The sequence below is a fragment of the Biomphalaria glabrata genome, chromosome 4 (assembly GCF_947242115.1).
Source record: "Biomphalaria glabrata chromosome 4, xgBioGlab47.1, whole genome shotgun sequence".
NCBI lineage: Eukaryota > Metazoa > Mollusca > Gastropoda > Planorbidae > Biomphalaria > Biomphalaria glabrata.
Genome location: NC_074714.1, coordinates 23,556,561 through 23,571,675, shown reverse-complemented (window position 1 = coordinate 23,571,675; position 15,115 = coordinate 23,556,561). Strand labels below are relative to the sequence as shown.

General features: G+C 36.9%; 1 protein-coding gene across 2 annotated transcripts in view; it reads left to right on the top strand.

Annotated features, from left to right (window-relative positions):
• The window catches only part of LOC106064262 (neuroglian-like), a 213,535-nt gene that overhangs the window by 157,841 nt on the left and 40,579 nt on the right, over window positions 1-15,115 (top strand). For both annotated transcript variants that reach the window (XR_008777578.1, XM_056026957.1), the window contains exon 4: window positions 8,201-8,345. Coding sequence is in view for 1 of the 2 variants with exons in the window: in XM_056026957.1 (XP_055882932.1) it covers window positions 8,201-8,345 (145 nt within the window). In the remaining variant the exon portion in view is untranslated. The remainder of the gene's footprint in view (window positions 1-8,200; window positions 8,346-15,115) is intronic.

Genomic DNA, 15,115 nt, shown 5'->3' with positions numbered 1-15,115 from the left:
CTTGCAGACTGCTTGACTTCACAGTGTTTCTTGCACAGACTGCTTGACATCACAGTGTTTCTTGCACAGACTGCATGACATCACAGTGTTTAGTGCAAAGAAAATGTGGCATTTCGTGGAAAATAATGACGAGTCTTCTCGAAATTGTGGAAATATCCAAACATAACCCATTACTGAAATAAGAACTTAACTTAAATCCTTGGAAACAAACGTTAGTAATGACAAGCAATGTATTAAGAGCCACCTTGCGTAGCTTTTGTTTGGGTATTGAACACAGACCCACCAGTCTGAAATGTACGCGAAGCCGTTCCATAAGATGAGCAACTCGAATATAAATGATCCTGCTCGGAAAGCTGGTGTAGAAATTTCACGAGGTGCTCTGCATTTGGCTGCTGGTGATTCGGTAGTGAAGTCAACTGGATGAAATGGTGTTACCTAGAGAAGTATTAAGCAATGAGTCTTCATGGCAAGATGAACTTTGAAGTCATTTGGAACTAATTGATTGGAAGAATTATTCAAGTTTAGTTTGTTCAAGCTGAGGATCTAATTTGACCATTTTACAATTCAAATTACTTCAAATATCTACATCTTTTTTATTTGCACTAAGGTTTTGATTGATCATTGAAATCTCTTAGCTTGTCTTTTTTTTTTTCAAATCAGCTGTGGATGGAAATGTCTCTCCAAAAGATGCTCCACGAGAGAAACCATATTCGTTCTGCGAGCTAGGAGGGAGAGGGACAACGAATATATGATGTCATAAAGTGAAGAGTGCGTTTAAAACATATAGCTATTACCATACTGCAACAAAAAGATTGTGTAATGGCTTTAATTATAGAATTTGTTTTGCTTACAAAATTGGTTTTCATATATAAAGCATAAAACATTGAAATACTAAAGTCTAGCTGCGCAGCATTTTTTGTTTATTACAAAGCTTCTATCAACCCGCTCTACCTAAAAGTCTAGTACACATCTTGTACACATTTGTTCTCCCCCTTCCCGTCTTCATATTCTGCTTGTTTTATGTCTTATAGGAACTCAAGAGTCACGTGACAGATTGAATTCATTTATTTTATTCATTCTATCGAGCAGGAGTTTTGCATATAAACTTGCTCTGCATGACAACACATTTGATTCAAATCTCAGAAACATCACTACGTTAGTTATTCTTAATTATGTTGTTTAATTTTCCAAAAAAAGTTATGGATTCAGGTATATACAGAGAGAGAGAGAGAGAGAGTGATAGAAAGAGAAAGAGAGAGAGCGAGAAAGAGAGTGATAGAGAGAGAAATAGCGAGAAAGAGAGAGATAGAGAGAGTTAACATAGTGACAAACTTATGTTTTCATAAAATATTTCATTAAAGCAATGTAGTTTATTTTTTAAAACTTAAAAGATTCTAATTCATTGAAGAAACTATTACTGGCGATTTATGAAAACAAATGAATAAAAACTGCGCGTGATATCCAATTGGTAACGAGATTATATTATATAGAACTCAATTTTTGGGGTCAAACGGAGTCACGGACAATTTGGGTGGACAGACCAGATGTCCTAATATCTCTGCTGGCGAACAGACGAACGAACAGACGTCTGGCGAAGACATGAACGCCACAAAGATAAACCGCATTTGGCAGCCAGAGATGAAGAAATGAGATTGCTGTTTTGATAATGCCTTTAGACTTCTACAGATTTTTAGACTTTCACAACAAAAGCTACGGATTAAAGAGAGAGAGAAAATTATTCGAGGCCGAATGAGGAAGATGTGGGGGGAAAGAAAATGTTCTCCCCCCGCTACCCAATATTGAATCGTCCGGATGGAGCAGAGATCAAAAGAATCCATTTCGCATGTTTCTTGGAGGCATTAAATGCAATAAAATCGGAATCGTTGCCAATTGAGATATCGTTGTGTGTGAGCTGGGGTTTGGGGAGGCAGCCTCCTCGGGCAGGCCTGAACACATTTCATTGCTGGCCTGAAACCTAACATTAGTAAACATTAAGGGGGATTTCCAAGTTAAGGTTGCTCGGGAATCGAAATAAACTCCAAAGTTCTGGGAACGGAAAAAGAAAGGACTTTTTTTTTCGGTCTTTAAAAGAAAGGAAAAAAATGGTTAGATAAAGAGAAAAAAAAAACGAACGAATTAAATAAAAGAAAAAGTAATAGAATAGAAAAAGTAATAGAATAGAAAAAGTAATAGAATGCAAATTTCATTTTCTGCCGGCTGTAAAACCGTAAAACCCGTTTTTTTTTTTTGTTTCCTCGTCATTTTATTTGCCTGGCTGTGGCAGAGATCTTGAAAAGACAAAGATGATGACAGGGGAGGCAACAACCTATGGCAACGAGAGGATAACTCAATAGACGTGTTCCTGATCAGACTGACCGCTCTTATCACGAGATTCCGTGCGAAGGGGGGAGACTGTCAATTGACCTCATTGGCCCAGAAATCAAATGGTTTGGGCCGAGTCGCTTGGGCTATCAGTAGAAAGCAAAAAAAAAAAAAAAAAAAGAGGGGGGGGGGTATAAGGAAAACCCTCGCTGTTTGAAATGATGGTATTGGTAGATTTTGTCAGCAATTTATTTTCTTTCCGATGTCTGAGATTTTTGTAACCCATGAAGGTGACGTCCCTTGAGGAAATACGTCATCCTTGAAACGCGAATGAGGAGGATGAGGAGAGAAGTGGAGGAGTGGGAGGGGGGGGGGACCAAGGGAAACATTAAAGATTACATCAGTGACGGCCAGTGGATCTAAACATCAGCACAAGTGAAGAGCTCTAGAGATAGAGCGGGGGGGGGGAAATATTCTAAAGTGAACGGACTAAAAGACAAGCGTTGACTCCAACAGACACATACACACACTCACATACATGCTCACAAACATACACGCACACATACATGCTCACACAGATACACACACACACACACATTACATGCTCACACACATACACACACATACGTGCTCTCAACACCAACTGATGACATCTGACGTATAGATAAGATTGTGAAAGAAAACAGACAAATCTGACTGGTCGGAGTCTCTAGGCGGCTCTAACCAAAAGCTTTAGCTACTGAAAGATAATTCTCTCTGGTTTCCTCCAACAGACTACGAAACAAAAGCTTTTACTTTATTTCTCTTTTTCTATCGTATGAACGTGTGTGGAGACCTTTGTAATCAAAGAGGATTTAGTTTTACAGTCAAGTTTTTAAAATGTCGCAATTTCAAATCAAGTTAAAATAAATAAATGAAATAGCCAAAAAAAAAAAAAAGAAAAAAAAAAAGTCAAATGCTTAAATTAAATGTTATATTAGTTTGTATTCAGTCAAATACTTCTTTTTGTAATTGTTCAATTTACGTTGTAGAAAGTTCATCTTATTACAGTTTTAAAAGGGCATGAACAGAAAAAAAAATAAAATGACGTTATCTAATACATTGCTAATAAAATAAACATATGCCATTTACTAACAATTAATTTAAAACTAAAATTTAATTTTCAATATTCATTAACCAATAAATGGAGATGAAATCAATAATTATATTGCTTAAGTCACTTAGTTATACTTCATCCATTACGACCATACTCCGGAAGAAGGAAAAAAAAAAGACTAAAGGGGTTTTGTACAGGAGTGCTGAGAAACAGAGAAGTAAGAGGGGTGGGGGAGGCTTTGCGTGATTCCGCGGTTAAAGATTGCTCTCTTACAGAGGACGGACTGATTGGGAACAAGCGTGGTGTTGAGGACTGACCAAGGCCCAAAATTGTCCGGCGGTGATTGCATTACCTCCTGGCATCACTCTGGCTGGAAAAGAAAATGGCGGGGCCTCTGGTGTCTAGAGAAGGTGGTTAGCATCGAGAAGCAAGAAGACTTCCTGGTCATCGTGGATAAGAAACAAGAGTGTGGTTAGATGATGACTTTGATTCCGTATTACCCTGGGGACATTCTGATGACACATTCAATCAGATAGAAGTGTTCTAGACAAGTTATTAAAGGGGCCAATAGTCATATTTGGCGTTAAGTCCAATATGTCATAGACAGATCAGCTTTGGTCATAGTAAAAAAAAATATCTCGAGCTCTCTTTTAAGTTTGCCATTTTTTGTCTTTTTTACGTTCAAAGTAGATCGTTTCAATTTTCATTCGGACTTAGTTTCATGGTTAGAGCGCAGTACGTGATGAGTGAACTAGTCTATAGTTTCATGGTTAGAGCGCAGTACGTGATGAGTGAACTAGTCTATAGTTTCATGGTTAGAGTGCACTACGTGATAAGTGAACTAGTCTATAGTTTCATGGTTAGAGTGCAGTACGTGATGAGTGAACTAGTCTATAGTTTCATGGTTAGAGCGCAGTACATGATGAGTGAACTAGTCTATAGTTTCATGGTTAGAGTGCAGTACGTGATGAGTGAACTAATCTATAGTTTCATGGTTAGAGTGCAGTACGTGATGAGTGAACTAATCTATAGTTTCATGGTTAGAGCGCAGTACGTGATGAGTGAACTAGTCTATAGTTTCATGGTTAGAGCGCAGTACGTGATGAGTGAACTAGTCTATAGTTTCATGGTTAGAGTGCAGTACGTGATGAGTGAACTAGTCTATAGTTTCATGGTAAGAGCACAATACGTGATGAGTGAACTAGTCAATAGTTTCATGGTTAGAGTGCAGTACGTGATGAGTGAACTAGTCTATAGTTTCATGGTTAGAGTGCAGTACGTGATGAGTGAACTAGTCTATAGTTTCATGGTTAGAGCACAATACGTGATGAGTGAACTAGTCTATAGTTTCATGGTTAGAGCGCAGTACGTGATGAGTGAACTAGTCTATAGTTTCATGGTTAGAGCGCAGTACATGATGAGTGAACTAGTCTATAGTTTCATGGTTAGAGCGCAGTACGTGATGAGTGAACTAGTCTATAGTTTCATGGTTAGAGCGCAGTACGTGATGGGTGAACTAGTCTATAGTTTCATGGTTAGAGTGCAGTACGTGATGAGTAAACTAGTCTATAGTTTCATGGTTAGAGCGCAGTACATGATGAGTGAACTAGTCTATAGTTTCATGGTTAGAGCGCAGTACGTGATGAGTGAACTAATCTATAGTTTCATGGTTAGAGCGCAGTACGTGATGAGTGAACTAGTCTATAGTTTCATGGTTAGAGTGCAGTACGTGATGAGTGAACTAGTCTATAGTTTCATGGTTAGAGCACAATACGTGATGAGTGAACTAGTCTATAGTTTCATGGTTAGAGCGCAGTACGTGATGAGTGAACTAGTCTATAGTTTCATGGTTAGAGCGCAGTACATGATGAGTGAACTAGTCTATAGTTTCATGGTTAGAGTGCAGTACGTGATGAGTGAACTAGTCTATAGTTTCATGGTTAGAGCACAATACGTGATGAGTGAACTAGTCTATAGTTTCATGGTTAGAGCGCAGTACGAGATGAGTGAACTAGTCTATAGTTTCATGGTTAGAGCGCAGTACATGATGAGTGAACTAGTCTATAGTTTCATGGTTAGAGTGCAGTACGTGATGAGTGAACTAGTCTATAGTTTCATGGTTAGAGCGCAGTACATGATGAGTGAACTAGTCTATAGTTTCATGGTTAGAGCGCAGTACGTGATGAGTGAACTAGTCTATAGTTTCATGGTTAGAGCGCAGTACATGATGAGTGAACTAGTCTATAGTTTCATGGTTAGAGCGCAGTACGTGATGAGTGAACTAGTCTATAGTTTCATGGTTAGAGCGCAGTACGTGATGGGTGAACTAGTCTATAGTTTCATGGTTAGAGTGCAGTACGTGATGAGTAAACTAGTCTATAGTTTCATGGTTAGAGCGCAGTACATGATGAGTGAACTAATCTATAGTTTCATGGTTAGAGTGCAGTACGTGATAGGTGAACTATTCTATAGTTTCATGGTTAGAGCGCAGTACGTGATGGGTGAACTAGTCTAAAGTTTCATGGTTAGAGTGCAGTACGTGATGAGTAAACTAGTCTATAGTTTCATGGTTAGAGCGCAGTACATGATGAGTGAACTAGTCTATAGTTTCATGGTTAGAGCGCAGTACATGATGAGTGAACTAGTCTATAGTTTAATGGTTAGAGCGCAGTACGTGATGAGTGAACTAGTCTAAACAAACACATACTATGACCAATGCAAATATCAAAGATTTGTAAGTTAGGTTCAAATAGGAAATGTTTGAATAATTTCACTGCCTTTAAAATTAATTTTAATATCGATGTTAAGTTTCCGTACATGCCTTGGCCATGACAAAACTATTTAAATCTTAGCTCAATTTAAATTTCATTGTTTGAAATTAACGTTAAAATATTTTCACTATATAATGATATGATTATAACTTAAATAACTAATTGTTTCTTTGTTTGTAATTGTTTAGAAGTTAACCAACTGCAAAAGCAATGATTTAATTAGAATAATCTCAGTGCACCCAGTAGGGCCGTCAAAGAGTTTTCACAGAAAACACAAGCTCCTTTGTTATATTATTGATGCTTTATTTTGCTGTATATTTATTTTATAATTTCTTTGCATTCAAATTTGCAATTATAAGAAAATAAGATCTTAGAATAAAAGCAGATGTTTCTGAGATAGACTCAACCTAGTCACGCACTGAGAGTAATCCGCTATCTTCGACTTCATGAGACATGGGATTTGGAAGAGAAAAGAACTAAGTCTCAACACTCTACTGCAAGATGGGTTTCAGCTCAAAGATCATATGTCACTTTTTATCTCATGCTATTTTGAGACGTAAGAGAATATTCCATTGGTACAAGTTGGACATGTCTATATGTCCAACAACACTCTACTGGATAAAGACATAAACAATAGGATAGCCAAGGCAATGGCCACCATGTCACGGTTGCAGAAAAGAGTCTGGGACAACATATTGCTGACTAGCAGTACTAAAGCCCTAGTCTACCGGACCTGTGTGTTGAGCACCTTGCTGTACGGAAGTGAAACATGGTCAACCTACTCATGGCAGGAAAAAAAGCTGAATGTCTTCCACCTCCGATGCCTAAGGCGGATCTTTAAAATAAGGTGGCAAGATAAGATAACCAACGAGAAAGTGCTACATAGAGCAGGATGCCAGGACATCCGCTCTGTTGTCAGCAGCAGACGCCTTGGCTGGCTTGGCCACGTTCGTAGAATGCCAGTAGGTCGACTTCCACAGGACATCCTGTATGGCGATCTAATAAAAGGCAGGAGAGCCGCTGGTCGCCCACTTTTACGTTATACGGATGTATGCAAACGCGACATGAAGCTCTTCAAAATCGACACTGGCAACTGGGAAGAGGTGGCACTGGACAGATCCACATGGAGAGAGAGCATAAAGGAAGGGTCACAGATTGCAGATGTCATACACAACAGAAGCAGAAAGAAGGGTGAAAATGCAACGGCGCCTGGTGATTATATATGTCCAACCTGCGATCGCAGCTGTGTATCAAGGATTGGCCTCTTTAGTCACACAAGTAGTTGCAAAGGGAAAAGATCGTCTCTCGAGACGTAAAATGTCACAGACAAGTTGGACAACACTTCAGTTCAGACTCTGTAGACAATACATTGGAACCAGGAAGAAGAAATAGGCATGTTTATGTCCTTTCGCTGATGGAATACATTGACTGAAATATCTACTGCCATTGAATGTGCTGGGTAGGAAAAAGGGGAAACGACCGATGAAATAAGGCGGAGAAGGAAACACAAGAACAAAACAAAAAAAACGGAATGACGTGAGCAGTAGAATTGAAGGATTGGAGAGAGACTTCAAAATTCTTAAATATTTCTCGATTCTTTTTGTGTTTTTTTTGGTATAATTTTTGTACTGATATTAAACGCTCTAAACATTAATTAATAAAGTGCTGTTAGAAAGAAAAATTGCTTTTATTGAAAATGTGTATATAGTAGTCAGTAGAGACAATCAAACAACTGAATAAGTGTACATGTCTAGAGATATAATCCAGGTATTAGATGTCTAGCGCGGAAAGCTTTGAGCTTGTCTAGACAAATCACTCGTAGTCTAGAGAATAGTCCTATTTTCTCGATATTTTTGTTTTGTTTTTCCAACGAGACATTAAGAATTGCAGACACGAGAACGTCATATATATATATAAACTTTTTCTTAATCTTTTCAAATTGGAACTGTACCAGGATTAGATCCGAATATTAGATGATAAAGTTTAATATTTCATGCTTGTCTATCTACAGGTACCCCGGACCCGCCCTCTAATGTCAAAGTTAGCAGTTGTCATGGCAACTCGGCCGGGCTGACGTGGGACGCTGCCAGGGAGAACGGCGCTGAGATCCTGGGCTACGTTGTCCAGTTCAATACGTCTGATCATCCAGATATCTGGTAAGCACGTCTGGCTATTGTGTCCACAGGATTGGTGAGGATCTTACCTTGTCACTCAGGTTGTCGCTGAGTATTTATAAGAGTCATTTGCAAAATTGCTTGTGCAAAAGAAAATTTATCGGTACGAGTCGTATCCTTTAAGTCGCATTTTCCGAAGACATTATTGTCAAATAAACGTTCGAAATTGTAATAATTATAATACTAATAATAATAAATTTAATTACATAACATTGACTTCTCTAAAGAAAATGTAAGCATATATTATATGTTATAATTAATTAATTACATTTATAATTATTTTTTTGTTTAATTCGAGTTCTACTAGAGAGATACTGCGTGCTGAGGCAACAGTCTGCTGTGATGTGTGAAATTGTTTAAAGTGTCAGAGACCTTACGGTGATGTGTGAATATGTTTAAAGTATCAGAGACCTTACGGTGATGTGTGAAATTATTTAAAGTGTGAGAGACCTTGCGGCTACCATCGAAATACAAAAATAGATTAAACAAAAGACAGTTTGTGTGGAAACACAAACTCAAAATCGGCCCCCGAAGTAAAATGTTTTACATAATTCGGATAATCCTTCAGAGTTGAAGATAGTTTACTTCCTAGTTCAAACCTCCCGCAGGACGACGGGGGATGGGAGCAGGCAGGGTTTGAACCTTCGATCGTCGATAAATCCAAACGACAGTCCAGCGCGCAAACCGCACGACCAGTGGTCCACCCAGGTAGGCTTTAATATTTTCAGAAAGAAAATCCGAATGAAATTATATCAAAGACAAATGAGAGATAAGAATGGAGAAAGAAGGTTAACAGATCTTATGTAGTGCCCCAACCGTCCCGCAGATCAAAGGATACGTGAAAGTGAATGTAAAGTTAGATGTGAACCTGGCCTAACTAGTTTGTGGTCTATAGGGCAGATAATGTAAAGTTCATCTGTTTTTGTGGCCTACGGTTAACGAGGGTGTCATGTAGCCAGCACAACGACCAACCGCCTTTGATTTTCCCCAACTAATGTCAGGTACCCATTAGAGGTGGGTAGATTCAGAAGTTGAAAATCCCAGTCTTCACCAGGATTCGAACCCGGGACCCTCGGTTCGAACTAAATAAGTTAATTGTTTTGAAAAAGCTCAATCTCATATTCGAAACCTAAAAAAAAAAAAAAAAAAAAATTCCGCTATATAGAAAAAATGTTCACGAAAATGTTGTTTATAAGATTATTATTCGTCTTAAATTAGGTCTAACATATAATGCATACTAATTAGCTTTTTCTTATAAAAAAACTGCTTCCATAATTAATTTTAAAAATTAGAATTTTCGCTTTCAGGAAAAAAAAAGTAGCCATTGCATCAGAACTTTGAATGGTCTAAAATATTGTGATTTTCAATATCTCTTCTAGTTCACGAGATCTAAACGGGACGGACGGACAGACGGACAGACATTTCGCACAAAACTAATAGCGTCTTTTCCCCTTTCGGGGGCCGCTAAAAATGAATAGCTTAAAATAATGATTTTACGGTGCAATAAATGCACAAAACTTATCCTATAACTTAAACAACACCATAGGTTATTATTTTATTTTATACACCGCAAATACCAACAAGTTAGTTATTATACGTTTTCCGCATTATATGAACATCGCAAATAAATATAGGAATGAGTGTTAGATAGGTTTTTATACTTAATCTAAGGTTCTTGCCTTAAGTATTGAGGTAGACAGTCGAGCTGAATGATGGACGTCAGTGGACGGACAGACAGAATCAACAGAAGTATACAGACACTCGTCATAAAAAATATATTTGATATAATGCCAGGTAAATAGATCTATTTGATCTGAAACACCCTTGTCCAGATAGGACTGGCAGTTTCCAGAACATGCTAGTATACATGTTTACCAAGTTCCTGCATGGCTCATGCCATTCTGGTTTCCCTGTTTGCAGACGTGCTCTCAACCCGAAGACAGGCATGCGCCTTAACCTGCGTCGTAATTGGCGGTGAGGGGGAAGGTTGGGAGTTCAATTCTAAGAGGTCATCTGAAAGGGACATAGTGCTAATAATATCCTCCTTTGTGTAAACACACATGGTATGTATGTCGATTACCTTAATAACAAGGAGGGAAAGATGGGTTTGTTTTGACCGATAGACCACGATGCCAATGCATGAGCACCTGTCTTGCATTGTGGGTTGAGACGATGAACTGATTGGGCTATAGTCTCCATCGTGACAGTGTAGCTCACTGCATTACAATGTGTAATGTGTTTCAATACTTAAGGCTCAGTGTGTCAAATCTTGTTGATAAACCTTTGTACGAGGGTCTCTTTAAATAGGTCTGAAGTGGAACACAGCGACGAAGGGCTAGAGTTTTACAAAAATAAAAAATTCTTGAACGAATTCTTCTATTTTATTTTTTCCCTATATTTTTCTGTGACTGTGTTGTCTATTTATTGGCCTCAATACTGAAGTGTTGTTTAGAGTACTCACAGTTTTTTGTTGGCATCTATACGTTTTTTAAGGACAATAAGCTACGACTTTCATTTAAAAACAACAAAACTTTGGTTAATTTATGAATATGGAGCTGCATAAATAGACGCATATTTAAGGACTGAAATCAAAAATTTATGCATAGGAAGTTTTTGATTGGGATTTGTACCGCATTTTATAATAATAATAATAATAATAAACTGCGTCTCACCTGTTATACATGGATGATTTAAAGCTATATGCAGAGAACGAGCAAAAGTTGCATAACACAATCACCCATGGGAGACACTTTGGTGACGATATATGCATGTCTTTTGACTTGGATAAGTGTGGTATCATACACATTATAAAGGGCAAGGCAGCCAACACCAATATTGCATTTGAAGGCATCGAAGAACTGAACTCTGCCTCCCTTTATAAATATCTTGGAATAAACCAGAATGCCACGATAAACCTTAAAAAATAAAAAGAGGACTTTCTTGGAAAATACAAGCAGAGAGTAAATAAAATTCTTAACACAAAACTGTCTAGCAGTAAACACATCCCGGCAATAAATAGCTGGGCCGTGCTCCTCTGCGAGGTTGTTTATTATCAAATGGACAGACACCAACCTACATGACATTGACAGTTTCACGATGAAACTATTAACCAAATTTCGATGTTTACACCCCACCATAAGGCTATACCTGCTCCGGAAGGATGGATGCCGTGGATTGCAGAACATCTTCAAACTGTGTAAGACGCAAGTTTCCAAAATACGATCAAAACTGCACGCCTCCAGCAATGAACTAGTTTCCTTCCTACGCAAATACGACTATGATTCAACCCCTCTGAACCTAAACAATGTTAATGTTAATGTCGGTTTGGACGACCTAGGGTATGAGATTCGCCAATGGGAAGAAAAAACACTCCACGGAAAATTCCTGGCTTTATTAGATGGGGACAACATTGACAAGGCTGCTTCCTTAGCATGGCTCAAAGCAGGTCATCTCTACCCTGAAACAGAAGGCTTTGTCACAGCAATACAGGACAGAGTAATGAGGACAAAAAATAACGAGAAACATATCCTAAAACTCAATATTGTTGACAAATCCCTTTAACGAAACTCGACCCTGTCTTCACCAGAGAATGTATTCTCGTTATTTTTTAACATAATAATAATAATACTGTTGCAGACATACCACATTCTCACATACCACATTCTCACATACCACATTCTCACATACCACATTCTCACATACCACATTCTCACATACCACATTCTCACATACCACATTCTCACATACCACATTCTCACATACCACATTCTCACATACCACATTCTCACATACCACATTCTCACATACCACATTCTCAGAAAAATTCTCAAAGTACACAGTCAAAGAACTCAAGGAATTTTGTCCATGTCACGAAGCTCGACCCTAGCAGTGCCACATAATGAAAATTAATTCATTTCAATAATAATAATAATAAAAATATTTTGTATTATGCTTACAAATTTCATTTTACAATTGTGCATTTCCCATAACAAATACGTTATAACAGCAAACGAATAATGCATCTATAATCTGGTTCCGCCTGTAATTTTGTTTTACTCACATTTTGTGCCAAAGTTCACAGTAGTCTATAAATTAAAAAAAAAAGCCGTTTTAAAAATAATATATTCACGTTTCACTTTAAAATAGACTTGACCTTCACCTATCTCTTGGTGAACCTTTGGGTCACCACACATAATCTACCGACCGTCCTTCTCTGTCTGTTGCCTTGAATAGAAATGTTTCTTTTAGACTACTCCATTCTTTCATGTCTTCCCATTGCTTTCACCTTGTGCCTCTTTTTCTTTATCCAGGTACTGTTCCCTGAAGGAAGGTCTTTGCGAGCCCTCAGAACCTCATGATATGGCCATACAATTTTTAGTTACTTATTTGTGATAGTGTTCAGCAGGTCATCGTGTGGCCCGATGGCCATTGACCTACTTTTCCGAATCTCGTTCTGACAATTTCAAGCATACAATTTTTCTAGAGTAAGATATTAGATGTAGAAAACTGGATTTCAAGAAGCCTCTGTAGGACTCGAATTCTGGGACATTTGTCTTTCAAGTATGTTGGCCCGTTTACTTTCCTGTAGGAAGAACACAAGTGAGATGACTCATAGACAAAAGTTATCAAGTGGAAAGTCTTGTCTCACTAAAACACAATGTACATTCTACTTTCATATGCAAACTATTTAAATCTTTTTCAATACCACTAAAATCTTGATACCTTCTTTCGAAACCGACATAAATTTTTGTCAAGCTATTGAAAATTCCTCCCACAATAGTGAGTGAATTTCACGTTGTGAAAAACAATTCATTCTTAGCTAGTCGTTATTTCAAACCTTACGCCTTTGCGATATCTATAAATAGATTTGTTTAGCCTTGAAACTTATCATTCAATGTACCAGAAAAGATTTGTCAAAAATGAATGTGATAGCCAAAATTAATCTTCAAATATTTCACATTCCACTGGCAAATTCTCGTAAATAATGAAACTTTAGTTTTACATCCACAAATCGTGCTTAACAATTCGTCCTCATTTAGATAATCTTACTTTTGTGTCACATAGCTCAACTGAGTAATGTAATTGCATAGAATATTTTACAAAATAGTGAAATTGTTTGTGAGTAAATTAAAAGGTGTGAAATATAGGCCTATAGTATCTTCAAGAGTTTTTATTACACTAAGTACTGATGATATTTTTATGAAAGATTAGATTTATAAGGATGAAAGAAGTGCATAAAGATGCATAAACTGTAGGAAAATTGTTATTTTTAGCTATTTCAACACAACATGCATGGTATAAAACCTTTCCACATGGTGGAGTTGGCCAGCGGGCCGTCATTTTCCCATCAATGATATAGGGCTGTGGAGTATCGTTAATTATTTTATATCTTCTTTGTGATTGTAAAATGTTAATGTATATATATATATATATATATATATATATATATATATATATATATATATATATATATATATATATACTAGACATATGTTACCCGCGACCCGCGGGTCTTTATTTGCGCATTACTGTCGATATAGTCACTGAGAGTGTTTTGTAAACAATTAAACGAAATAATAATGTAATAAGTAAAGCGAATGTGTCAATGTAATAGTAGTGTGAATGAAGCTATCAAATCAGAATAGCTAATAGGCTTAAATCCATTTTTTCAAATTAAAACATTTGCTTGTAGGCCTACATATATTTGATTAAAATTTGAGATGAATAGACTAAATTTTGAATGTTCATGTGTATAAAGTATAAAGTAGATCTTGAGGTAGAAATAGATCTAAATCTACACTAATCTAGAGTTAAACATTGGCTTTTATAGAGTTCATTCTGTGCTGTGCATGCGTGACCTTTTTTTATGAATGAAAATAGGCCTATCTCAACACGGCTACGCAGCTTTAGCGAACAGCGAACGAATGTATTAAAATGCTTTAGAAAAACAAATTTGAATGTTAATTTGATTAAAATATGAAATGAATGGACAATAATTAGTATATTTATGTGTTAAAGCACAAAACTATCTTTGCGAAAAGAAGTTTTATCATCTTAGAGTTCAATAAGAGTTTTAGACCTAGGCCTAGAAATAGACTCAGTAGAGAGATGTGTTAATGTGTAACCATTGGTAATGTCTAATGAAATAATGTTCGCCAGGAAATCTGTAGTCACAGATATCAGGAATTAATTTATGTAAAAAATGCTTTTGAATAATCTAGTGGATTGGATTTAGATGTATGTTAAACTTAACTAATGATCCTTTCAAGTTTTTTCTCTTTCGCTACGAAAATAAAATTAGGTTTGCGAAAATGGGATTACCCGAAGCCGATACATTCATATCTATTAAAAAACAAAAAGAGCGATAGCTTTGCTAAATGAATGGGATTATAAAGTGAACAATTAAACGACATAATTTTTAGTACGCGATTCATGAATGAATATAGATCTAGGCCTATCTCAACTCGGCTTCGCAGCTTTCGTAATCGAATGTAGCTTTAGAAAACAAAATTTGAATGTTTATTTGATCAAAATATGAAGTGAATGGACTTTAATTAATATGTTTATGTGTTCAAGTATAAAACTATCTGTGCGAAGAGAAGTTTTATCATCTTAGTGTTGAATTAGAGTTTTAGATCTAGGGATGGGATTATAAAGTAACAATAAAACGAAATAATGTTTAGTACGCGATTCATGAATGAATATAGATCTAGGCCTATCTCAACTCGGCTTCGCAGCTTTCGTAAACGAAT